Source organism: Bos mutus, chromosome 10 (genome assembly GCF_027580195.1).
Source record: "Bos mutus isolate GX-2022 chromosome 10, NWIPB_WYAK_1.1, whole genome shotgun sequence".
Taxonomy (NCBI): Eukaryota; Metazoa; Chordata; class Mammalia; order Artiodactyla; family Bovidae; genus Bos; species Bos mutus.
Genome location: NC_091626.1, coordinates 70,116,127 through 70,139,314, shown reverse-complemented (window position 1 = coordinate 70,139,314; position 23,188 = coordinate 70,116,127). Strand labels below are relative to the sequence as shown.

General features: G+C 47.1%; 2 protein-coding genes across 11 annotated transcripts in view; both read right to left on the bottom strand.

Annotated features, from left to right (window-relative positions):
- Nucleotides 1-448: 448 nt before the first annotated feature.
- Nucleotides 449-13,271, bottom strand: CDAN1 (codanin 1). Of its 3 annotated transcripts, XM_070378148.1 has the most exons (28): nucleotides 13,138-13,271; nucleotides 12,418-12,905; nucleotides 12,004-12,207; nucleotides 11,641-11,810; nucleotides 11,398-11,511; nucleotides 11,237-11,315; nucleotides 10,701-10,821; nucleotides 10,413-10,522; nucleotides 9,858-9,947; nucleotides 8,864-8,939; nucleotides 8,134-8,339; nucleotides 7,711-7,831; nucleotides 7,437-7,583; nucleotides 7,172-7,338; nucleotides 6,701-6,788; nucleotides 6,372-6,461; nucleotides 6,129-6,183; nucleotides 5,789-5,922; nucleotides 5,602-5,705; nucleotides 5,177-5,335; nucleotides 4,759-4,822; nucleotides 4,512-4,590; nucleotides 4,179-4,327; nucleotides 2,913-3,020; nucleotides 2,721-2,784; nucleotides 2,378-2,559; nucleotides 2,018-2,125; nucleotides 449-1,255 (listed from the first exon to the last, which is right to left on the bottom strand). In XM_070378148.1, the coding sequence occupies exons 1-28, from the start codon at nucleotides 13,225-13,227 to the stop codon at nucleotides 1,130-1,132; spliced, it is 3,693 nt and encodes a 1,230-aa protein (XP_070234249.1). In that variant the 5' UTR covers nucleotides 13,228-13,271; the 3' UTR covers nucleotides 449-1,129. The 3 variants fall into 3 exon arrangements, 2 of the variants coding, with proteins under 2 accessions (XP_070234249.1, XP_070234250.1); XM_070378149.1 differs by lacking the exon at nucleotides 5,177-5,335; XR_011465684.1 differs by lacking the exons at nucleotides 449-1,255; nucleotides 2,018-2,125; nucleotides 2,378-2,559 and having other exon boundaries at nucleotides 2,751-2,784; nucleotides 4,226-4,327.
- A 4,834-nt stretch (nucleotides 13,272-18,105) lies between these two features.
- The window catches only part of TTBK2 (tau tubulin kinase 2), a 132,134-nt gene continuing 127,051 nt past the window's right edge, over nucleotides 18,106-23,188 (bottom strand). For all 8 annotated transcript variants that reach the window (XM_070378145.1, XM_070378141.1, XM_070378140.1 and 5 more), the window contains one exon: nucleotides 18,106-21,349. In XM_070378145.1, the coding sequence (XP_070234246.1) occupies nucleotides 20,887-21,349 (463 nt within the window). In that variant the 3' untranslated portion in view covers nucleotides 18,106-20,886. The remainder of the gene's footprint in view (nucleotides 21,350-23,188) is intronic.

Here is a 23,188-nt window from a genome sequence, read left to right as displayed (position 1 = left end):
CCCTGGCAGAGACTGAATCTCTCTGCACACACTGCCAAAGTAGAAAAACCATGAATTTTACGGGAATGAATTTAATGCACATTATCAAAGTAGTGCTTTCTTAGAATCAGTGCACCATTTATAGATGTAGAATGCTTCTGTTCTGAGTTAACTCAAAACATCCCCAACTCCCGCCGCCCCACAAAAACAAGCATCCCAAGGGCTGGTGAGTAGAAATTTCACACATTCTAAACCTTTAAAGGGAGCTGCACAGAAGTCAATGCTGCTGGCAGTGAGTTAATAAGGGCCCCAGGCTCTCTGGCTTGCAGGTCTCACATACGGGAACATTTAGTCTCTGCTGAGTGGCCAAGCCACTAGGACAGCTCTACCCTGTCAATACCCACCTCCAAGCCCACCTGAGACCTCGCAGCCTTCTATAGGGACGAATAAGGTGAAAATGACAAGAAGCCCTCAGTAAAGAAAACAGTTTATTTTAAAAAAGCTCTAGTGTTCTGCCCGTGCTTGGCCCCTGGATGGAGCTAGAGTCAAAAGTTACTACCTGCACGGGACTGAAGGCAGGCAGGGTGCAAGGTAAAAGGCAGGTTTCTGTCGGGCGAGCCCCACATCTGTTGTACATTTTTAAGGAGATGGCAGTCCAGCTCCTGGTGGTAAGAAAATGTAGACTCCCAAAATTCATGTTAACTTTACTCACAAGTTAAGGAGAAGTCAGTTGCCTTTGTCATGATTTTCCAAACCACAAAGCTTTAAGAGATACTGGGGTAGCAGCAAGTGGGGCTCAAATCTTGTGTCAACAAGTCCCCATGGGTCATTTCACTTAGTATCCAAGTAATAAAGCCAACTCTTCTTCTCCAGGACTGGAATCTCTAGGTTTTTCCACCATAATCCTGAATCCAGTGACCCCCTCCTTCTTCCTCTCGGACTTGGGATGGTCAGCCATCCGTGGGATGCCAGGCAGCCACACTCTTCCTTCATATGTGAGCAGGAAGCCTGATGACAGACCGAGCTACTTTCAAAGCAGAACGGGTCACAGTGGGCACTTGGGGTGGCTCTGGGGCCTCCTCCTGAGGCACAGTCAGGCTGGGGTTCCAGCGCTCTGGTGAGATGCCTAAAGTAGGGACACTTTCCAGCCCTAGCTCTGGGCCAGCACAGTTCCCCGGTTTGGTTGTACCAGTTCACAAGCTCTTAGCTGGGTTTCTGGCACATGGGGCTCAGCTGAAAACAGGTTGAACAATGTTGCTAATTCTTCAGAGAAATCCTGGAATAAGCAGAAAGGTGACTGAAAAAGCAGACACATGATTCTAACACCCTTTTTACTAAAAATCAGTCCCAAATGTGAAGCCCTAGCTAAGCAGTGAGTAGACAACCTAGGTATTTTTTTTCCCCAACTGCCTTGTACATGGAAATGGACTTGTCCTGTTAGTACTCTAGGATGCTCAAGTTGAACAGGGCGAGCCTGTATTGGGAGGCTCAGAACCACTAATGAGTACTTCATATGCACATTATTTCATCTTGAAAAACCCCATAAGGTCTAAGTTATTCCCATTTTATGGATGAAGAAACTACTTTGCCCTAAATCACATTAGGAACTGACTAAGATTAAAATCCAGATTATCCTGATTATAAACACCCACAGTTGGGAACTCCCTAGCAATCCAGTGGTTAGGACTCCGCAGTTTCACTGCCAGGGCCTAGGTTCAGTCCCTGACCCTGCAAGACAAGCAGTGTGGCCAGAAACAACCCCACCATCAGAGGGGTTTGCCAGAGGTATGCCATGCTTTCTATCTATCTGCCATCTTCCCTTCCTCCACGGACACAGTCCTTCATATAACAGCTACTTAAATGTGAAGGAGGTGCCCTAGAGCAGCCATTTCATTTCAGGGTGGGCTTCAAGACATCTGACAATATTCACTGAGCTTTGGAAGATCCTCAGGATGCCAGGCCCTATCACCTGCCCCTCTTTCAGGATAAAAGGGACATGACACCTATTCTCTCCAGATAGAACATGAAGGCTTCTTACCCCTGGCCACTGGGCCTCATAGAGGCTGTCCAGGCAAGCCTTTATCTCCATCTGTTTCATCAGATCTTTCTCTACCAGCTCCCGGAGCAAGAAGAGCAGCAGGTCCCACTGCAATACACATGGAGAAAGAGCTCAGGGGGCTAAGAGGACTGCACAGCGAGCCTGATACAGAGGACAGAGCTGCTGAGGGAGGAGGGGAGATGAGACTGAGGAGTCTCTCTGAGTGTACAGGAGAAAATAAGCACAGCCCCAGAAAAGGGGACTAAACCAGCTAATAACATTTGGGGCAGTGGGTGTAAAAGATGATTACAGAGGCTTCTAAGCCTGCCGGCCAGCCCCCGTCCACCTTCTCTGGCTCACCTCCTTCGGCCGAGTGTCTGCCAGAAGCGCCACGTTTCTTGGCCTTAGTAGCAGCTGTAGGGGAACTGGCACCTGAAAGTCATCCTTCCACAGGGAGAGCAGCATGAGCAGGAGCCTCCGAGCCTGCCCCCTCTCCAGCTGGTGCTGTGCCGGAGGCCCCAGGATGGGAATCTGATCTGCAACTGTGGGAAGAGAGAAAAGCCAAGCTTTAGAAGTGGAGGCAGGGTCATGTGTCCCTGGGAGGAAGAAGAGCAGAAGAAAGCTGTTTTCTAATCTTGCTTGTACCCAACCCAGAGAACTGGGGGATCTGGCAACAGAGGGCTGTGATAAAAAGGAGCCATACCAAGGAGGGACGCTAACTCCACAGAGCACTTTGCCAGATGCTGCTCAGCCGGTGGGCACAGGAACTGTGGGGGAAAAACAGGAGTCCCTGGACATTAGCACCATAATTCAAGCAGCAGCCCTGGGCCAGTGCAGCTCTGATTACCAGTCACCAGACGAGGATACGAAAGAAGAGCATCATGCCATGTCTCACCTGGCGGCACCGCAGCATCTGGCCCAGGTGGCCTAGAAGCTGCTCCAGATACTCGGGGGCAACGCCCTCCTCAGGGTCCCGGGGCCCCACAGCCAAGGAGAGCACGTCCTGGAGAGAGGAAGGGTGGACGCAACATAAGGCTTCAGGCCAGGCCAGGGCCAAGGAGGCCACAGAGAATGTGGCTTGGGATGGGGATCAGCCAGTGGAGAGAGGCAGAAAGAAAAGGAAAACAGGGCTCTGGGGTGAAGTAATGGGCCAAGGTGCCCTTAGACTTGGGACTTGGGCAGGGCAGGGCAGGGCACAGCACAGCTGGGAGAAGCAACCAAGTGGACAACAGAGGGAACAGATGGAATAGATAAGCCAAGGGACAGTGTGCTGCCAGAGCTCGAGATGCCGTACCAAGCCAGTTCTGAAAGCATTTATGTCCTACCACGTACACGTGGTATTTTCTGTCCCTCATGATTCTCCGTTCATTTTCTCAGGAGAGTCGAGGCCTCAGGACAGAAATCATCTGTGTATTGAAAACTGTAGCTAATGGCTGCTGAGAGTTTCCTTCTCCGTCTTATATACTCTCGAACTTCAGTCAGTCCTTTTTTGTCCCTAGTTTTAAATCTTTGTTACAACACTACTACCCCAACTCTGGGCCAGTTACTAGCTTAGGTCCCTGTCCCAGTCATTCCAATTCTGCAGCTGAGCATGAAAACAGCCCCAATTTGTGAATGAATGAATGTGGCTATGTGCCAATAAAATTTTATTTACAAAAACAAGCAGCAGGTTGGATTTGGCCCACGAATTGTTCACTGATTCCTGTTCTAGACAGTATAAATTCTTTTTATCAAATGAAGAGCACTGATTATTCTTACTGCCTGTAACCAAACAAGCATCATCTCCCCCAAAGGAGAGTGCTTCTGAAATACTGTCCCAATACTGGGATGACTGTTCCTTAGAACTTTCCTACTGCACTAGATAGCCATTCCCTACTCCACTCCCGATATCATCTATGTACCATGTACTCAGTCAACCATTTTCACATCTACCCTCTTCCCTTTGACCCTTTTGGGTGATTCAAGTATAAAAGTCAGAAAAGCAATTACTAAAACTATTCAATTTGGTCCTGCCTAACTCTATTCAGTAACAAAATGGAAACTAGCTGGACAACACAGAAAGCTGCTACACAAATACTGGAGCTGAGGAAGAAAGAAGGGCGACTAGGAAAAGAGCAGGGAGCAGGAGGAGGGGAGCCGAAGGGAGTAGGGAGCTGTGTACTTTTATCTCGGAGATGAGGTGGGAGGGGAGGGGAGCATGGTGCTCACAGGCACGGGAGCAGCCCCTCCGCTCCCCCCGGGCAGCTGGCTCAGGACCCTGGGTGCGAAGCGTGCGACTCACGGCCGCTTTCACCTCCCTTCTGATCAGTGCTGCAAGTCAGAGGGAGGACAGAGAAGGGGTCACCAAAGCAGCCCTGCATAGGCTCACCATGCCAACCCCTGCCCTTCCCTGTTACCAACTGGGCCTGAGTCCTGTCTTCCCCCAAGTGGCCTCCAACTTCCTGCCAGTCCACTTGAAAAACCTGGTCAGTCACTCCCCTTCCCTGGACCTTACCTGTGATGTTGGCTGACAACCATGCACAGGCTTTCTCTGTTGCAAGGCTCACAGCAATGTTCTCTGCACTGCTTAGAACCTGTGACACAGAAGTAGTTTTGAGTCGGGGGCAAGTTAGGACAGTGGTGAATGCCCAAGTCCAGGACTGGCCCGCCTGCCGCCTCATGTGCATGTTGACACACACAGCCCCACAGCACTCCTCCCCCACCACCCCAGCTCACCACCCCCAGGACTACTTCCTACGTACGGCTGCCGGGGTCTCCTCAGGAAGCAGTGCCCTCACGGCACCTGGGCTCTTCTTTTGGCAGAACCTGAAAGGAGACAGAGGTCAGTGATGTCTGGAGACATCAGCTGGGTCCCTGAGGGCACCAATCCACTGAGCTGGGAGAGCTCTGCCACAGGGGAGGGCGTGCTCAGCTCTGTGGGCCCAGCCCAGATGCCAGGAGACTGGACAGCCAACCACATGCCCTTCCAATTCAACTCTAAACTTGGGTCCTTAAACCTCTAAAAACCAAGATAAGAGCCTACAAAGCAGGCAAAAATAGAATGACAAAAGCAGGGTGGGAGAGGACATGGAATAAACAATATAAGAAAAAAAAAGGACAGGAAAGTAAAGGCTAAGAGAAGAGTGGAGATGAGAGGATCCAAATAGACTGGCATCTTACTCCCGCCCCTGGGTCAACGCCTGGGCCCCATGAGGGCACAGCTGGGAACACAAGATCTCCAACAGCTGGGCTGCATCGCCCCCTTCCTGTCCCTGTGTCACCAGCTGCTCTTGAAGAAGCGATTCTGCCTGGCGCACCAGCTCTGCCACCAGCGTGGCCCTGCAGCAGGAACAGCAAGAGGTAGTTGGGAAGGCTGAATTGGAAAGGGGCTGCAAATTCAAGCAAACCAGGTCAGAATAACTTGAAAGAATGTTAGCCATTTCAGCCTCCCCCATCCCACTGGGCCCTTGTCCTCTATTACCCGCTGTCCCCACCCCTCAGCTGACTTTCCTCAGTTTGGCAACAAGGTGTTAAAGGGGGAAAATAAGGAAATGAGCCTGGGACCTGCAACACCTTCATTCCCAACCCCCTCAACTCAGACTCACTTGATATGCTTGACACAGTTAGAACCAATTCTCTCTGCCACAAACTCCACGGTCCTGCGCAGGGAGGGCGGATGGTTGTGGAAAAAGGCTTGGGCCAGCTGTGCCTGTGGGAAGGAGGGAGCAGTGCAGGGAAGGGCTCCCTTTCCCTTACCCATGGGGTGGCCCCTGCTTCCACCCTGCCCCTTACCTGCAGCCCCTGTGTGGTCTGGGGAGGCTGGGCTCCCAGGCCCGTGGTGGTGGTGGGGGTGATTTTCCTGACGAAGCCCCCACTCCGTCCACTGCTGCCCGACACCCATGAAGCGAGCAGTTTGCGGAGCTCTCCTGCATCAGAGAAGCCCAAGTGCTTAGTTCCAGAACTGTCCCACCCACCCAAGCATCCAGACTAGCATTTGTGGAATAGAACGAGGCATCAGGGCCAGCCTAAGCATAGAACAAAGTACGAGGGCGCTGGGCCCATGGGGTGCCTTTTGGGTTCTCATGAAGGGGCAGGCCAAGGACCAAGGACCCTCGGGGAAGAGTATGCTCACCAATATAAGGGCAGCAAGTGTAGAGCAGCTGCTGGTCCACCACAGGCATGCTGTCCTGGGGGAGAGAACAGGTCAGTCTGGGGAAGGCAAGTTTCCCTTCCTCCCAGAAATGGGGCGGTCAGGTTAGAGAATTACGTGAGACTTAAGCTTATATTCTGGCTTGTGTTGCTGGGCCTGCCGGCAGGCAGGCTACCTCCTTTACTCTTGTGGTCCCCATGGCTCTGGCTGGACCCCAACACTTACCAAGCCATGCTCTGAGGCTACTGTGTCCACCTCTAAGACATCCAACTGACCCTCTTCCAGAAAGAATAGGTCCTCTGGGACTGTGGGAATCTGGCAAGAGATTAGGGCAGTGCCAGCCAGCACTTTAGGGGTTCATCACACCTCCGACCTCATGGCCCCAGGGTTTAAGACAACCAGGTTCAAAGCCACCTTCCTCTATGGCAACCCCATCCTTCCTCCTCTGGGCCTTTAGCATCTGGCCCCGCTCTCTGTCAGAGTCCTACACTTCCCCTTTGCCCATTTCCAGCCACAGTAGTCATGCCCCCAACGTGGACCCTCATTCCACCAACCTGGAAAAGCCAGCCTAGGACAGCAAGCAGCAACAGCTTGTTCAGGAAACACATCTCTCCTTCACTTTCCTTTGACAAGATCAAGCTCCTAAAAGGTAAATGAGGGTGTGAGTGGAATCTGTGCAATGAAAGAAATGGAATGGAGTTTAAAAAAAAGCTATCACTGGGAAGGTGATTCTCAAAAGGAGACCTAAAAGGGACTGCTGTTGTGTAGGCAACCAGGTCTCATCACCTCTCCCAGATCTGTACTCACTCTTAGCTGAGCCACAGTAGGAATAGAAAAGGGCCAAAGTGCAAATAACTGCCCACTGTCTGTCCTTGTGGATCAAGGCCTGGCCTCTCCCCTGAGGGTCAGCTACAGCTATGGAAGTACACAGGAAGCACAAGCTGCTTGGCCCTCTTCAAAAAGCAGCAGCCTCAGCAACATTCTCCCTGCACCCTTTTCTCAAGCCTTGCCCTCTCTTGACTCACCGATGCAGGTGCAGCAGGAGAGTGAAGACGCTGCGGTAATAGTCCAGCATGGGGACAATGTGGTCAGCAAGAGAAAGGAACTCCACCAGCCAGGGCACTGTGAGCACTGCTCGGCGTGCCCGCAGCCCCTGCTGCAGCAGAGCTCGCACATCCAGGACTGGGGGCACCTGGGAGGGCCAGGGTCAGTCAGGGGCTGGGGAAAGCCTTCTAACACCATTGCCGTGCGGCTCCTCCCAGCTCCCTCCTTACCAGCACCCCCATTCACCTGGCTCCTCAGGGACAGAATGGAGTCCTGGAGTTCACGGGTCAGGGGTGGTTCAGGCCCCCGGTATGGCAGGAAAGCAACAAAGCCCAAGAATTTGGCCAGAAGCCTTAGGCTGAGCAGCACCACAGCAAACTGCCTCCGTTCACCCTGCAGGCCATCAAGAAGTAAGAGGTCCTAAGCATTAGGCTTCTAGAACAAAACCACAACTGTTACAGAGTTCTTGAAAATACCCTTTCCCCTCTAGAGCAGAGCCTCCCTTCTTCTGCTTTCTAACCTGCCAGTCCACGTCTGACTCCCCGTCCTCATCACTAGGCTCAGGCTGAGGAAGGGCGAGGCTGTTGAGTTCTCGGATCTTCAAACTCAGACTATCCATGAGATGCTGATTAAACTGGAAGCTATGAAGGGAAGGGGGGAAAAAGGTACTGGAAGAGGTGCAGGAAGGATAATAGAGGTGGTGTTCCAGACAGAAAGGCTCAGCAGGGCAGACATAGGAGGTCAAGGAACAAGGAGTTTACCTTCGTAGGTGAGAGAGTGAGAAGGGAAATGGAAGCAGGAAGTGTGGGTTAGAAGGAGGCCGGGCATCCCCCAGTCCCACCCGCTGACATTCCAGGCCAAGGAGAGCAAACTCTTGCCCTTCTGGGAACACAAACCTCTTCAGGCCTCTGCCCCCACTCTCGGCAAGACAGGGGACCTTTACCTGCTGGCACTCAAGATGAAGTCCCTGAAGAAGCCCTGACAGCCTGGGAAGGTAGGGGGTGGGCAGGGGCCCCCACTGCTCTGAGGGGCCACAAGCCGTTCCTGTAGGCGCCGCAACCGCCCCAGCTTGTCAGCTCCAAGCATATTTAACACATCCGGAGCCTCACCCAAGACAGTGCCCCCAGCACCACCAGGACTCTGACACATCTGGGGCAGGGGGAGGAGGAGAGAAATCCATAAACCAGTGAGTTTTTCTGGAAAAGAAGGGCTGAAGAAAATGAGGAAGCAGTGAACAATACGGGATGCCCACCCTATATTGTGTGCCACAGATATATTTTTTGAGGTCTGCATTATATTCTTATTTTTACAGGTGAAGAAACTGAAATTTTAAGATTCAACATCTGCATAGGGTCACAAGAGCTAGGATTTGAAACCAGACCTAACCCTGCGCTCTTTCTGCCACACCACAAAGCAAGGGCAAGAAAGCAGGGAGGGACTGAAGGAGGGCCAGGAGAGCCGGGTGTGTGAGGGGGCCCACGGAGGCAGGAGGTGTAAGGCATGAGAGCGCTCTGGCTCGCAAGCTTCCACCACCACCCAAAGAGCAGAACTCTTGTTCGCTCTTCAGCCAAGGACCTGCCTGTTCTCCTGGCCTGTCCCAAAGTGCCAGCCATTCCTTGGCACCTATAATACATACTGTCCACTGGAGACAGATCTCCTGCTGGAGCAGTTACCTGGAGAAGTTGTTTTTGGAAAAGTCGAACAAAATGGCTGTGGCTGCAGGCTGCAGAGAGTTGACCCATCATGGCTCTGAGGAATAAGAGGCAGGGATGGAGTGTGATGGGAGGAAGAAGGGGAGAAAGATCTGAGAGAACAAGCCAATCCTTGAGACTTTCAGCCCTCTACCAGGGGCCTGAGCAGCCTTCTGCCAGAGCTGGCTGGCACAAGGATATGGGGAAAGGTAAAGGATACTTTCCTTAGCACCAAGATCCCTCAAGGCTAGAGATACACTTACTGAAACTGTCAGTCGCTCAGTCATGTCCGACTCTTTGCGACCCCATGAGCTGTAGCCTGCCAGGCTCCTCTGTCCATTGGGATTTCCCAGGCAAGAATACTGGAATGGGTTGCCATTTCCTTCTCCAGGGGATCTTCCTGACCCCGAGACAGAATCTGGGTCTCCTGCATTGCAGGCAGGTTCTTTACCATCTGAGCCACCAGGAAGCCCTTAACCTTACACTTAACCAAATATGAAATAAGACCACCCTTCTCATCTTCAGTCTACACTGACTGCCAGTGAGCTTCATGACCAACGTGGATGGGAGATCACCAGACAAGAGGACATTCTTTCTGTATCCTAGTTATCCAGCTACGCAAAGTTATCTGTATTGTCAGATTAGATGATGGAGAAAATAGAGGTTGGAAAGGGTCTAAGCCAGTGACGGGCCTAAGCTCACGCAACCTGGCATAAGAGTGTTCCACTTTATCAATCATTTGCAATCACAGAGCAAGTATAAATGATTTCTGAGTAGAAGGAGTTGGAGAAACAAATCCCTTTTGAGTAGAGGCAGAGGTGGCAATAACTAAGAGATTAAGGAAGACAGAAAACAGCTTTGTGCTAGAAGGAGTTCGGGGTGGGGAGAGAAGCCTTTCTCTAATCAGTTACCCCAAAAACCACTAAGTTGCTCACTGCTGGAAGCAAGAAAAAGTGACCAGTGTATGAGCACATACCTGATCCTGCTGCCCAAGCCCTTCTCAAAATCCCAGCCAGGCTCCTCATGGCGATCTTCCCACTCTCGAAGTACCTCGTAAAACACATCCCTGGCAGACACATAAGATGTCTGATCAACTGAAGCACAGTTGGCTTAACTCATTCTTAGGAGTGCCTTCTCTAGCTCAGAACTGAGGACAGGACCATTCACAGCTCCATTCCTTATCCTCTCCAAGGTTCTCTATGTGATAATCCCACAGACCCGACAGCAGCACACCACAGGCTTCACATGCTTCTGTGGGCAGTTAAGGCTGATCTGGCACTCTCATCTGAGAACCCTGTGACCAAAGTCATTGCACCTGCGTGAAAGCTGCTACTGTCAGAGGTGTGAGTCCATGGGCATGAAACAGAATGAGGCTAAGTGGCCCTTAAGATGTTTGCTATGCAGGGCCTGGTGGTGCTAAACTACACCCGTTAGGACCAAACAAACTAGTTTCTATGAAAACAACATAGGCTGCCTGTCCCGGAGAAAATGCTGCTTCATCCCCTCCCCCAAAGTCCCCTTTTCTCATCACCTCTGTTTTTTGAAAGTATGAAAGGCTCGGTCACTGGAGAAGTTAGCACGATTGTCAGTTTCTGGCTGAAAGGAGACAGCTTGAGCAGAAGGTGGCATCGCCAGAGAGACCTAAAACAGTGACATTAGGGACTGAAAGCAGAGTTCATGCTCAGAAAACTTCATCCCCATATTCTAGTCCAGAATTTTAGGCCACATGACACTACAGTGGTGTGAGCTGGGCCGCCTGAATTATGAGACTGGGAAGGGTCAGATCCAGGCTAGAAGATGTGTAAGATGGAGTCACTACCTTGGCAACACTGCCCTCATAGGCAGCTCGGAGGCAGCCTTGCAGAGCTGGTGAGAAACACAGTAACCGCTCGTTCTCAGCCAACAGCTTCAATGTCCCTTTGTCCAAGTGGGAAAGAATGCTACAGGGATAAGAGCACACACGACTGAGAATGGGACAGACTGCAAGTAGGCAGCTGGCATCTGCACACCACAGTGTGCTACCTGGAGCACAGAGCAGGCACATAAAGAAAAGTCATGGGCCAAGGATTAAAGATGATAAAGGCAAAGGGAAGGGAAACGAGACCCCACAGAGCAGCTAACGACAGCAAAGCAGAAACAGTAGATAAACCCAAAGGTCAGCTACCAAGACTACTGGGGGCAGTTTGATTCTTTCAAGGGCTTAATTCATAGCTTTGACACGAAACTGAAGGTTACACGTAGGAAAAAGTCTAAGGTCACTACACCTGTGTCAAGCACAAGCATGCTTCCGAAGTAGCCAGAGAATCAAGTGAATAATGCGAATAAGGTTCAAATGCCTCAGCTGGGGAAACTTACTGAAATTGACGTTCCAAAACCTTCACTGCAAAGAAGACACAATCATGGACACTCTGGAACAGAGGGCTTTCCAGGGAATCTAGAAGGACAGTACCAAGCTATTTGTTAAAAACAATTTCATTTCCAGACATCATTTCTCAAAAAGAGGCTTGTTCACCAACCTACAGCTCCTGGAGTTGTTTCAAGGTCACTGTCTTTGGCAGCCACCATCCTCCGGGCAGTAAGGAGCTGAAGGACGAAGAAAAGCTCCAAGAAGAGGTTTGGTACCAGGTTCTCTGGTTAAAAAGGAAACTCCAGGGTATTGAACGCCAGTCAAAACAAAGGCTCAGTTCTACACATCTTATCAATTCTTTTACCCTGTAGTTCTACAAGTGTCTTCATTCCAGGGCTCTGTTCTCACTCACCTGCAATGCATGAAGAGTAGACAAGGGCAACCAGCTCCAGACGGTGGTGGGAAGATACTCTGGCAGGGTCAGCGGGTTCAGCTGTGAGGTGTCCTGTCCGGCTGGGGTGAGGAGATCCTGATTCTAGGGTGGGACAGGCAGGAGTAGGTGACTGCTGCAGCTGCTTAGAGCTACCAGAGAAAGAGAAATGTCATGAGCAGTCAGCATGGCTTCTCCTCCGCAGCCACACTCAGGTTCCTTAGAGACATGTCCACAGCCCAAGAAACAGACCCAGGGTTCCCAGGAGACAAATTAATCACAGGGAGAAGCCCTGCAAATCCCCCCCAAAGGAAGCTGACATCCCCGGGAGCAACAAAGCCATACCGCTCCTTCCTGAGCATCTCCCGCTCCTCTTGCAGACTTCTGCACCCTGAGGGAAGCCCATGGCCCCAAGGGCTAGTGTCTAGGACTGAGGGTTGGGAACTGGGAACACAGCTGATTGGGGGTGAGGTGAAGCAAGTCTTGGGCTTGGACAATGATCGCTCTTCGCTCACTGGAGTTGGGTTGATCCTGCGGGAAGGCTTGGTCCTGTTGAAGAGCAGCCATAGGTTTTCCTAATTCCCATCTTCAAGCATCTCCCCCTCCACCATAACATCTAGCAACCCTTGCAAAATGCCCCTCACCCCGTAGATATTTCACCCCCTACTTTCTTGTCATTACCACGCTCTACTACAGAGCACCCAGCCTTAATTTTTTAACTCCCCTAGTACAGCCATATTTTAGAGGGCTCATTCTCACCCTGCAGAGCCGAGGGGAACGGAGCCCACGGGAGGGAACTCCTCCAGGTTGCTGAGGTTTGGCGGATCAGAGCGCGCGAGGCTGGGGCTGCTGGGGCTGCCAGAGCTCCTGGGCCTCCGGCCCCCGGCCCAGGGCAGGCACTCCCCGCTGACCCCCTCCTCCGGGCCCCCGGGGCCGCGGCCTCGCTCGCGGGCCGGCCCCGGGCCCCGCCTCCTGCCCCCACGGCGGGCCGAAGGGGCGTCAGCGGTGGTGGCGCTCGAAGCCTCGATCGGAGGGAAGAGCTGGTTGCGCGCTCCGCGGCCGCCCCGCGGCGGCCCCCCGGATCTCCCTGGCAAGCCTGTCGAGGAGCCCGGGGCCTTGGCGGGGGTTGGGGGGCCCTGCGGGAGGACGCGGCTGCTCTGTTCCCTCAGGAAGTTCAGCAGGAATGGCACGAATTCCTTCCGCAGTGGCCGAAGTGAGCTCAGCGCCGCCGCCTCCCTGGGGTCATCCTGAGGGAGAAGTGGCGAGGGGCGACAGTCAGTCAGCTGCCGGCGTAGGGCCGCGGGCAGCCGGGGCCGCGGGGCGCGCTGAGGCTGGCGGGCGGCCGGGGCAGCGGCCCCTAGTTGGAGCGCACTCGGCCCCGGCTGACAGCCAGGCACTCTAGAGGAATGGGACGGGAGGAGCGGTATGTCCCGCGGGAAGCAGCTTCAGGCCAGGCTGGGGGCGTGTCGGCGCTGTTACCTCCGAACTCTGGGCGCTGCGCGCGATCCACCGCACAGCGGCTGCGACCGACAGCTCCTCTCGCAGCAGCGACTCCAAAACGGCCGCCATCCCGGTCAGGGCGCTCTGAGGCGACTGCGCAGGCGCCGGCGCGCCACGGGCGCCCTGGGAAGGGCGGGCCCGGCGCCGCGGGGCGACCGTTGGGCCGCGGGGCGGAGCGGGCAGGGCCAGGGGCGGGACCGGGGCCGCCGCCGCCGACAGCGGGGCTTCCCCGCACTGAGGCTAGACTTGGGCCTTGGCTCCTGACAAGAGGCCCAGTGGCCTGTCAAGTGCAGCGTGCTGCTGTCGGTGAAGCCGGGCCCCGGCTGCCCTGGCCCGAGGGTGACCTGCCGGGACTCGGGGACGCGGCGGGGAAGACCAAGGGTCCGGGAGAGCGGCCGGACCGTAAAGGTGAACTACTCTCCGGAGAAGATGCCTACATCTACGATAAGCGCATTCTTTTCTTTCAAGTTTTCTAGATTCAATCGTCACTACCCTAAAGAAATTACGATAAAGTTTGCTTAACTTCATTTTGACCTTGCCTTTCTCAAAAGCTGAGTTTTCAATCCCCTGCCCACTCGTTTTCCAGCACCCACCAACTGATCGATCATTTAAGACTTTAAGACGGAGGGGCTTTTTAGGATCCTCAGCCCACAACCCTTCAAAGTGCCGCCACCCTGCACACAGAATCGCCGTCTTTATTATCCCTTATACGTTACACAAGGTTAATAGTTCAGCTACTTTGCAGTTATTAAGTTAATAGGCATACATATGATTAGTTTCTGGTAGCTTGTTATTTCTTAATTTTTTTTATTTCAAAAAATACGAGAATCACCTCTTTGGATGTTGCTGCTCACTGAGAACTCAAGAAAGGGAAACCGGGCTGAGAAAAACAAATGGCACTAACATTTCAGGCCAAACCAAATCAGGAAGGGTGAAGCAGTGCCCGCATGAAAGCCTCCTGAGAGGTCCCTTGGTTCAAAGGACAAGGAAAAAGAGGGGATGCTGGAAAGCAGAAATCACTCCAGTGATACAGGGACGTTTCCTGCAGAGAAGGGAAAAATACCTCCCAACAGCGATACAATGATGGGTTGAAACAGAGCTTTTAACACTTTCAGTTTTATTACATGGGGAACCCTCTCCTCACATCTCTGAACCCTGGTTGTTGTCTGCAGGGGAAATTGAATACCTAGTTTCTATTCCAGCGCTTCTTTTTCTAGGTCACTTCTGGATGTGGTACTGCATTTATAGAACACTTTCTGCTCCCTGTTGATCCTGTGACCTCCGGTGCATTCAATAACCTTTAAATTAGAAAAATATTTCTCACCTCTGAAATCCAAACCATCACACAAATAGAACTAGAGTTTGCATGCGGAATGAATATTTTATTACTAGATTATAAAAATAAAATACAAAATAATTTTAAAACAGAACTTAAAACACTGTACAAAGCTTTAATATGATACAAATGGGAAAATTAAATAAATAATTACACTTTTATGTACAGATGGCCTATACAAAAGCACTCATGTTTCTGCCAATACTCTATGTCCTTGGTTGCCTGAGCAAAAATGCATAAAGAGGGCTGCTTGGAGGGGAAAGGGATACAATACAATACCTTTGGAGGTATTTCAAAGAGCAGTTTCTCATCAGTGATTTCATGAAGAGAAAAAAGGGAGAAAACTATGGAACTGTTAAATTACTCTAACTTGTCTTACTCGATGAGTGAATTCTTCTGGTTTGTGGTTCCATCTGATTTAAAAGATGCCAATAGTTAGAAACTTTCAAGATTTACATCTAATTCAAAATTAGGTGCTTCTCAACTCTCTCTTTTTTCCTAAAAGCTGTAAACTTGTAAGTAAATGACCCAATGACATCAGCACTTGGTTATTTTAGGAAAGGAGTCAGGAGGGGAACCAGGAACGGTGCATGAGCAGTGAGGAAGCGTGAGCCTGGGTCATCTGTTTTTTTCGTTACTCAGTTCACAAGTTCACACAATCCAATTTCAGAGCCCCAGTGGTACACGTTGTATTTCCTTTAGCTTCCTCTATTTGTATTTCTGAATTAGTGAACTAATTTATCTAACTGATGAATAGTTTAAGAAGAAAAAAATCCCAAGGGCTTTCCCTTCCCTGTGTTGATCCCTAAAATATACTCTGGTAGGTTTGTTTATCCCTTGTGGATGAGAAGAACACCCAGACAGACCCCAGGGATGCTGAAGTTCCATATAGGAATTTTTAAGGATTTGAACTGTATATTTTAAGGGGTTGGGGGGAGGAATATATGGCAGGGGTAGTCTATATAAAAATTAGATTTACCCAGTGTTTTTAACTTGGTGAGTGAACACTTATGTACACAACATGAAACAATATTAAACTACTGAAAAGAAAGAGAAAATTTCCTATCATTAGTGTGTAAAATTATGTCAGCAAGTTCTATAGTCACATGGGCTCAAAGGTCTGCCTCATGGAATCCCATTCTCTCAGTCAAGGAACCCAGAATCCCTGACCCAGAGCATCCATACTGTCACTTCAATTAAAGAGGCAGATCCTGTTAAAGTTTCACAGGGCAATGAAGAAAAAGGCTTCACCTCCTTTACATGTCTCCTTAAGACCAAGAATCCAGCAAAATCTATGGAAATAATCATCAAATCATTACTGAGTAAAGGTTTTTACTTGGCTCTTTAGTGTTTTAAGATTGTGGATCAGGTCAAGGTGACTTTGATCTTGTCACATACTCTGATTCTTGGATCTGCTTAAGGGAAGTAATTAAACATCAAGCTTATGTTAGTTTTAAAATTTGGAACAGATAACCACAACTGAACTAGAAAATATACTGATGGGTCAAGAATATAATTTCAAGAATTTGAGGTGTGTAGCATCCAAATTTCCCTTTAAATCAATAGGGGGATCCTTGTCCCATTTGCTGGAGTTACCTAAGAACTATATGAATTCCCCATTTATTGCCTGCAGTTCTCCCTACCAGTGCTGGCAAGAGATTCTGCAGTATCCTGAGTCTAACTGGCTTAAATTTCTCATGATTCCAGAGAGACAGCTAAACTCTGGAGAATATCCAATGATATGTTTCCACACTACTCCCACATCCTTGAATTCTATACCAGAGTTCATCCCACTGGATGAAGTGGGACGTCCTAACAACCACCTGGGGTTTCCCATGAACTACTCTTTCTGTATGTCTGTGGATTAGAACTGCCTCTTGTTCCCATCTCTAAGTTAAGGTCTAAATATGCACCTGTGATTCCTGAACTTGGGTAAATATTGACATGTGAGGACTACCACAGTGGTTACATGCCTTAATCCTGAATACTTTGTTAGAACACAGATGATGTTCTGCAAACAACTGTCTATAGTACCAAACTCAAGAAAATTAAACACAGTTGTCATCAACCATTCTATCTCCTCAGTGATACAGGTGCTGAAATCTCTCTCCTTTAGGCAAAGTCCCAACACATGTGTGGTAAATACATATAAACAGAAATGGGCAGATTTTAAAACAATGAATGCATACAACTTCATTCCAAAACACATAAACATGACAAAAGAAATAGTTCCCTGACATATGTCACGCTTTAATATCAGGAATGAAAAAGTTTTAAAATGTGAAAATTCTGACCTTCAAGGCTAAATCTAGACTTATCTACAAATAAATGTGTTTTCAAGTAGCCAAAGTAAGATGCATTTTTCCCTTAAGCCACTAAATTCTGAATTCTAGATCCTTTTTCTCCTATCACCAATTCTAATGTTAGATTAAGAATGTAGTTCCTAGAACAAAGAATCCTCTGCTCTTGAGGGAAGAAGCATCTGTTTTTAATTCAAAGCTATTGGATATATAAAAACTAGTTATGGTTTTAACTATCTGTGTCTGGGTTTATAAAACATGCACCAACATTTCCCTTTGTCAATTAAATATAACCATAGAAACATTCACATAAAAATCTGTGGCCTGGAAGGAATCTCTGATGATTACAGAAGAACCTCAAGTTCCTGTAGTGGCTAAGAGTGACACAGAGAGACACTGCACCCTAGTCCACTGGATTCGTAAGCAGCTGAGATTTGTTTAGTGTTTCAAAAGCAAATACAGAGTGGATAATGGCAACAGTGGGTCTCAATTACCATTTTGCTAGTTATTTAGGACTTGATTAACTTGGCAACTTAAAAAATAAGTTTCACTTCACAACATGCAACTTAAAAACCAGAATGTAACTATGCTGCTGTCAGCAAGGCCGGCTTGCACACCACAGCTGAGAGTAACAGTGTCTATTTAAGACTCACCATTCAAGCGTGTTTATAATCTGTGCTTTACAGTTAAATTTGCTATGACCCAATTTTCATTCTTTGTTCACTATACGTTAGAGTTAAATGCCTTTAAGCTGTGCAAAAGACTGCTGTGTGGAATTTTAATATTTCAAACAATCTATACACCCTGGAGATTTGGCAGCATAATTTAGGAGTAAGCTACCTAAAGAGACTGAGCTATGGCTAATTTCATCTTCTGCTCCACCCAAGTAATTCCAGAGACTGGACAAGGGAGGGTAAGGGCAAGTGTGACAAGGTAACTAACCATTTTGTTGTGATAGGAGAATCTAGGAGGCACTTGGTTTTCAAAAGGTAATTTTAACTTCTTCCCCATACTACTCTTAATATAGTTTGGCTTGACTTTAAAGGATAGCCAAGTCCCTCATTTTAGAATAACCAAACTGGTTCAGAATTACTTGGATGACCTATGTCACTGAAGTGTGAAATATGCCACCACTAAAAAAAATAATAAATTTAAAAAGAACAATAACAACAAAACCCAATTCATTTTCTGTATCATACAGAAATAAAAACAAAAACCCTTGTGCCAAAAGTGCTTTGCTCAGGGCTGCCAACTTCTCTTTTTGGCCCAAGACATCTAAAACCATAGAGGTTTTTTTTTTTTTTTTAAAAAAAAAAGCAGAGTAAATCTCTATACAAGACAGTCCTTTTAAGTGGATATATTGATACATGAGATATAATTAATCTTTTTTGAAAGTATCCAAGCAGAAATATCTTTGGTTAACTCTTTTTCTCTATGTGCAAAATAAAACATTCTTACACAGCAAAGTTTTCTCTCTCTGGATCTTGAGTTTGTCAGTGCCATTTAGAAAAAGGGGCAACACAGTGGAAAAGTTGGGAGAAAAACGGAAGGACTCAAGAGAGAGAGAAAACATTCAGCTGCCATGTTGTCATCACTATCAGGTTTAACTAGCAGAGACGTGCCCGTAAGAAGTGAAATAGCATACTTCATACTGTTTGCAGCCTCATCAGTTTTTCAAATAGTTACCACAAGCACATTTCTGATTAGAGGGGTCAGGATTTAAAGCTGGCTACTTTTAGCACAATTTTGCTAATACAACAGGAAAAACAAGATAATTTCTTAATTACAGATTACTTCTTACCTCCACCCTGCCCCTGACAAAGTGAGATGAAAAGAGGAAAGCAGAATGGTAATTTTTTAAGAGATTAAAAAAAAAATCTATTTATAGTAGACCCATGATTATCAACCCAGGTTATCCACTCTAACCATAGGAGAGAATTATGTGATTAACATGACAAACCTCTGAATCAGTATTACAAGCTGTTCTAGTACTTTTTCCCCTATTAAAATTTTTTAAAAATGAAAATTAAATAACCTATTTTGGCCTGTTAAAGACTGCCAACCTTTGCACTATATACAAGGAAGGCAAAAAGGATCTGAAGTGTCACATGCCAAGAACAGATTTTCAGAAATGAAGATAGGCAAGGCCCAAGTGTACACGAGGCACACAATAAAAAGTAATCTCACCATCTGTGATCTTGAAATTACAAATGGAGAATGAGAAAGAATGAGTTTATATAAGCATATGTTTCTCTATATATTTATAAATATTTATATAATTTACCATGAAGACATGCAAGTAGTGTTTTAGCAACTATTATACAATATAATACAGAAGGATTGGTCTTCCGATATTACAGTTGCTTTAGTTAAACAGCAAATATGTCTTATCTACTGCATTCCTCTGTAGTCTTGAAACTGGAGAGAAATTAAGATGCCACATTATGCTACATTTCTTATGGGAGACCATATATGCCTCAATAGTGTTTTGAGTTTTTTGTTTGTTTTTTTCAAAAAGCTCGACACAGATAAAGAGAACAAGAAAAGTTCAGTCAGTGCAGCTTCAGGGCAGCTTTGATGCAGCATTAGAGTATGTTCACCTGGTGAGGAAATATCTTTCTTTTTCTGTTTTCCAATTCAACCATATTAGGTTTGGCAGCAAACACAAGGTCAAAGCAAAAGCACAGATGTTTGCTAGAAGGCAGATTTCAACAGCAAGCAGACCAATTTACCTGACCTTAATGAGGTCTTTACAACACAAAAACTACCAAGTATAAAAGAGCTCATTTAAAAAATCTAGTCTAATTTAACTTTGATTGATTCCTCTTAGCAAAGAGTGAGATCAGAACAAATATGATCCTCCTTACGGCTTTATAAATTAAGATTACGTGTAAATCAGGTCAAGAAGCCCAAATATTCAAACTAAAACACAGGAGAAGCAGGTAATAAAACCTTAAAAGATAAATACTGACCCTAAATTTATTTCCTCAGGTACTCATTCCTTATTGGCTAAACATATAAAATACAAAGTTTGATAATTTTAAGCCTCATCGTACCTAATTTCTTCCTATGTTTCTTTCTAAAGCTCTAAAAGCATAAAGTCACATTCCACAGCGATGTACTTTCCTGTATTGTCTTGGAGGTTAACAGTAGAAAGAGCTGGTACCTAGAATATTTAAGGAAGCAAGGTCTGCTACTCTGGTCAGTTTTCCTTCCACAAGGAGGAAACTAACAGAGGGGAGAGGGTTCTTCTATCTCAAAGAGTATTACTCTATACTCTGTCCCTCTCCCTAAAGCACTAAAGCCTGCAAAGTAGTTCTATTTAGACTTTTCCTTCCTTTACCTAAGTTTCAACAGTTATTTTTCACAATAAAAATATACTAAGAACTGTTGCTCCAAAGATAAATATTAGGAGGTTAAAAATAATTGGATTTTAAATTCTTAGCATGTGCTGCTAAAAGCATATTAGAATGTGTTAAAATAAGAGAGGCTGGATCAGGTGCAAACACTAACTTTAAAAAATGTGAAATCCAAGGAGGGTACTAGGAATGACGCAAAGTAAGGGTGTGAACTCTCAATACATTAGATAAACTCACCAGCCCAATGTATCCAAGCACTGGCTCCCCAGCACACACTTCTCACATACTCTTCATACTGGACTTAAAATTTGACTCTCCAAGGTTGGGAAGTTTGGAAAGCAAATACTAGAAGTTTCACTTTTACTATATGATCTTTGAGTACAGCCTTAAAAAAAAGCAGGCCATACCCCTTAAAATTCCAATCTACCACCTACCTTCAACATTTCTGTTTGGAAGGCATCTAAAAACTGAGAGCTCATTTAACCAGTTTCACCCCCTTCAATTTTGCTGGATGGCCCCTTCCTATGCAAAGACACTGATTCCTGATCTGCTTGCTGCCTGCCTTAGGTAATTTCTTATATTTGTATCTTCTTATAAATAATTTATCATGTTACTTTCTTTTGTGAGAGATCAACACTGATTTTTTTCTTTTTTAAATAGACAGTACAGGGACACACATGCATCAGATTTAGGAGGAAGATCGCACACCTTTCAGAGGGCTGCGGCCCAGCTCCTATCTGCTGAGTTTACTGGCTGACTTACTCTTCCCTGGGGGGGCTTTAGTGCTGGCTGAGTGGTGGTGGAAGCTGCCGGATCCTTTGAGGCCATTCTTGCTGGGTTTGCAATGCTCCTGTTGGCAGGACCTCCTGGAGGAGGAAGATCCCGAGTGGCTGGGAGGTGACTTGCTTCTCCCCAGATGTGGGGATGAACTCCTCTGGTCATGGTGGGGCCGTCCAGCCCGAGATGGTGAGGAACTGGATGTGCGAGGCAAGGAAGAGCTTCGAGGAGAGGCACTGGGACTCCTGCGAGGGACAACTGGACTCTTGGGTGGTGTTTTTGGATTGTGAGGGGTTCCTGGACTCTTGCACTGCGTAGTGCTCCGGGGCTTCTGAGATCCATTTTGAAGAATTTGGGCCAGGCGGGAGAAAAGGTCTGAGTCAGAATTGCTACTCCCTAGGACTTTATATCTGCGGAGCCTTAAAAGAACAGAGAATAATTAGTTTCATTTTAATTCACTTCAGTTGAGACTAGAAAGTCACAATGTCCCCAGTCATAATATGTATGTGTGTGTGTGTTAATCGCTCAGTCGTGTCCGACTCTTTGTGACCCCATGGACGGTAGCCCACCAGGCTCCTTTGTCCATGGGATTCTCCAGGCAAGAATACTGGAGTGGGTTGCCATTTCCTTCTCCAATATGTAATATGTATGATGTGAGTCCAAATCAGGAAACAGAGGACGCAGAGTTACTCTTCCATGTATCAGCTGTATAACCCTGGACAAGTTACTTAAGCTCTCCCAGCTTTGAATGCGAATATCATCTATCTCACAAGGTTACTGAGCAGTCAAGCGCCGTAAAGGACTGAACTGATGTCGGCCATCCAGAAGCACTACATGCTGTTGGTCCCCTTCCTCTTAGAGCACGTTAGCTCTTCCCATTTCAGGATTCACTTCATGAAATGTCTCTAGCATGTTAGCACATGAGAGAGAGTAAACTATTTTATTTAGGCTTCTAGGACAGGGATTCTACATGCACTTATGCAAACATTAAACTCTACAATATGCCTTCAACACCAACTGTACTCACCAGCAGCAGGAACTGCAGATAAAAATATATTTCAACTTCTTTAATAATTTCCAAAAGAAAAGAGTAGTCACTGGTTTCTCTGGGCCTCAGTTTCTGCCCCTCACAATAGCCTGTGATTCAGGAGAGCTGGGTTTGGGGACTGACTGCCTCTCTTACTGGCAACCAAGCTTGGGCCCAGAATTCCAAATATAGAAAATATTCATATGAATAGCAGTGTCTCCTCTGCCCTAAATGTCTTTCTGTCTTGGCCTATCTAAAATCCATTCAGTATAAGAATTTAAACCTCAAACTGCTGACATGCCACTCCTTACAGAAGGAACCAGAAGAAAAACTTCCAACTTGTACTGGCACCTCAGGATGCAGGGGACATGTATAGCCACATCACCATCGTGGGTCAGAACAAGTTACTGTTTTTTTTTTTTTTCCCCTCTAAATTTTCTCTCCTCTTTCTTCCCCATCATCTACCTATACTGACAAATGACGGGAATTCATTCTGGTTAAGCCTAACTTCATGGATCTTATAGTAAAACTAGAAGAATGGAGTAAGACAATGCCTCTGTGCCAGGACCTGTGTGGGAAAGCTGAGTTCCCACTGAATTCCCTGAGTTTCAGGCTGGTCAGCTGTGTAGTATCTGACACAATGCCACATGTTTGGCTTTGTTATCAAGTTACGAAGTTCTTACTTCTAAGGGAGATGCAAAGTTCTAAATAGTAGATGATAATTAAGATTTGGTCTTGAGCTGCAGTCCAAAGCAGCTTAAGCCATAGATATACTATCTCTATTAAGCATAGACACCGAGCAAAAGAGAAGCGGGGGATGTGTGAATACTGTTCATGGAATCATCTTTTTAAAATGTCTCAGCTAAATGACTGCTGTTTATTCATCACCGTTTTTCCTGTTCAAGTTTAGTTCCATGGTCATTTCAAGTCCAATGTTTACCTTCGAACCCGAAAGAAACCCTAAGGCAAGTCAAAACTGAACTTACTTTAGGAAAGGATAACAACTTCTGCTGAGTAATGATACAGATAGAACCTCACTTTGATATACTTCAGAAATCTTTGTAACAGATGGAGGCCTATTGTGTTATCTAAAACAGGCTATAATTTTCATGTAAATTTATTTTGATGTTCACTTTGCTTTTGTTAAAAGACTATCCTTTCACTTTCTTCTCCAAGGATTTAGACCATTCTACTTTGTGAAAAGTGAGTAATGGCTCCAAGGAAAGTACTC

Excerpts from the sequence above, each read along its gene's own strand:
- CDAN1 (XM_070378148.1), bottom strand. The coding sequence starts at position 13,227 with ATGGCGGCCGTTTTGGAGTCGCTGCTGCGAGAGGAGCTGTCGGTCGCA. Across the intron at positions 4,591-4,758 it reads CTGAGGAGACCCCGGCAGCC|GTTCTAAGCAGTGCAGAGAA; the intron begins GTACGTAGGAAG and ends TCTGTGTCACAG. Across the intron at positions 2,126-2,377 it reads CAGACACTCGGCCGAAGGAG|TGGGACCTGCTGCTCTTCTT; the intron begins GTGAGCCAGAGA and ends TGTGTATTGCAG.